This window comes from Argentina silus, assembly GCF_951799395.1.
Source record: "Argentina silus genome assembly, chromosome: 8".
Classification (NCBI taxonomy): domain Eukaryota; kingdom Metazoa; phylum Chordata; class Actinopteri; order Argentiniformes; family Argentinidae; genus Argentina; species Argentina silus.
The window spans coordinates 23,110,193-23,112,692 of NC_139662.1; the positions used below are offsets into that span (position 1 = coordinate 23,110,193).

Here is a 2,500-nt window from a genome sequence, read left to right on the forward strand (position 1 = left end):
CACACACACACACACACACACACACACACACACACACACACACCGTCACACACACACACACACACACACACACACACGTCACACACACGTCACACACACCGTCACACACACACACACACACACAACGTCACACACAACTAAGAGCTCCGAGAATCTCTCCTGAAGCCAGCAGAGAGAGCAGGCAGAAGAATGGCTGATTGTGAACGGTTGAATAACAGAGAGGGAGAGAGAGAGAGAGAGAGAGAGAGCTGGGAACATGGAGATCTATGGAGTCATTTTGTCAATAAGGCTGGCAGGACACCAGGCCACAGCTTGGGTTCCAGAAGGGGAAGAGGAGCAGCTCAGAACCAGGTCCAACTCTCTGCCCTCCTCCCTCCCCTCTCTCTCTCTTCTCCTCCCCTCCCAGCTTCCTTCATCTCTCCTCCCTCCTCTCCTCCCCTCCCCCCCTCCCCCCCCTCTCTCTCTCTGTGCCTGGGTTCAGTTGGATATTAGGTATCAATGTTCTCTCTACTCAGCGCTGCATTGTGTGTGTGTGTGTGTGTGTGTGTGTGTGTGTGTGTGTGTGTGTGTGTGTGTGTGTGTGTGTGTGGAAGAACAGCCATTGTATTCTCCAAGCGAGGCAGCTAGTCTGACTAACTCCATATTAGAGTTATGAAAGCCCCCCTCCCTCTCTCTCTCTCTCTCTCTCTCTCTCTCTACCAGCTCAAAGAGGGGTCCCCCCTGGACCCCCTATATGACGTATGTGTTTTCACTAGCTGGGTGGTGAAAGATGTTTATATGTGTGTGTGTGTTTGTGTGTGTGTGTGTGTGTGTGTGTGTGTGTGTGTGTGTGTGTGTGTGTGTGTTTAATGATGTGTTTAATGACACAAACATTGGTTTTAGCAGCTCTAAACTGCTGTTTATTCATTGTCTCATAACCGTATAATTCATCAACACTTCATCTGTCATTTCATTCATTTGACTGACGGAGCTCAACATGAGGTCTGAGCGGCAGACATCCTGTAGGGTCTGTCGGGTCCGTCTGGTCCAGGAAGGTGAACAGGGTCGGAAGAAGATGAGGTCAGGAAAGGCAATGGTGATGGTTGAGGATGAAGAAGATGAAGATGAAGATGATGATGAAGATGAGGGTGTGAAAAGTGGTGGGTTGTAGGATCGGTGGTAAAGATGAGAGAGAGAGAGAGAGAGAGAGAGAGAGAGAGAGAGTGTGTGTGTGTGTGTGTGTGTGTGTGTGTGTTTGTGTGTGTGTGTGTGTGTGTGTGTGTGTGTGTGTGTGTGTGTGTGTGTGTGTGTGTGTGTGTGTGTGTGTGTTCAGGCCCCCTGCTCCTGCGTCTGGCCCTGCTGGGGCTGTAGGACCAGGCTGTGGGGGTCTCTGAGGCAGGAGAAGGCAGCGGGGGGGATGAGCTCCACCTGGATCAGGTTGTCCTCCAGGTGGAGGGAGGCCAGGGGGGACACCGACGTCACCCGGGGGTGACACACCTCCCCCGCAGGCACGGACCTGCAGCACACAACACAGCTACGTCATCCAACAACCATTACAGCGTCTGTGTCTGTGTGTGTGTGTGTGTGTCTGTGTGTGTGTGTGTGTGTGTGTGTGTGTGTGTGTCTGTGTGTGTGTGTCTGTGTGTGTGTGCGTGTGCGTGCGTGCGTGCGTGCGTGCGTGCGTGCGTGCGTGCGTGTATATGCATGTGTGTGTGTGTGTGTGTGTCTGTGTGTGTGTGTGTGTCTCTGTGTGTGTGTGTGTGTGTGTCTGTGTGTGTCTGTGCCTGTCTGCGTGCGTGCGTGCGTGTGTGCATGCGTGCGTGCGTGTGTGTGTCTGTGTGTGTGTGTGTGTGTGTGTGTGTGTGTGTGTGTGTGTGCGCAGGCCTCTCTGGGCACCCTGCCAAAGCAAGCTCTGTGATTGGGTGATTAGTCTGTCTGAGATCTAATTGGTCTCTGGTTTCAATCGCAGGAAGGAGACCACATCCATATGGAACGCTCTGATTGGTTCCTCAATGCTATCTAGATGAGGTTGTGGTCATGCTGTGTTTGTATGACCGCCTGGTCCTTTTGCGGTCCTACTGTACCTGATGTGGTTGTGGTCGAGCCTCAGCACTTGTAGGTTCTTGAACTGGCGAGTTCGAGGGACCGCCCCCAGACGGTTATTGTCCAATAGGAGTTCAATGAGTGTCTTATACAGACCGAAAAAGGAGCCTGCCTGGATCGCCTCGTCTCCCAGGTCGTTGTGGGAGAGGCGGAGGGATTCCAACCCGGGACGCAAATGTCGAAACACGTGGATGGGGATCCGACCAATCACGTTGTGTTGTAGGGTCAGCTGACGCAGGCGGCGGGGCAGGTACAGGGGCACGGAAGAGAGGCGGTTATGGGACAGGTCCAAGGCCTCCAACGCACTGAGACACACACACACACACACGCACGCACACACGCACACACACACACACACACACACACAGAGGAGAGAGAAGGTTTTAATGACAGATTCATAGCTTTCAATGGACTGTGA

At 53.0% G+C, this 2,500-nt stretch overlaps 1 protein-coding gene across 1 annotated transcript in view; it reads right to left on the reverse strand.

Moving 5' to 3' along the window:
* Positions 1–1,308: 1,308 nt before the first annotated feature.
* The window catches only part of LOC310808830 (extracellular matrix protein 2), a gene marked incomplete at both ends in the record, with an annotated part of 14,974 nt that continues 13,782 nt past the window's right edge, over positions 1,309–2,500 (reverse strand). The window contains 2 exons of the mRNA XM_083675931.1: positions 1,309–1,495; positions 2,064–2,387. Of these exons, the coding sequence (XP_083532057.1) occupies positions 1,309–1,495; positions 2,064–2,387 (511 nt within the window). The remainder of the gene's footprint in view (positions 1,496–2,063; positions 2,388–2,500) is intronic.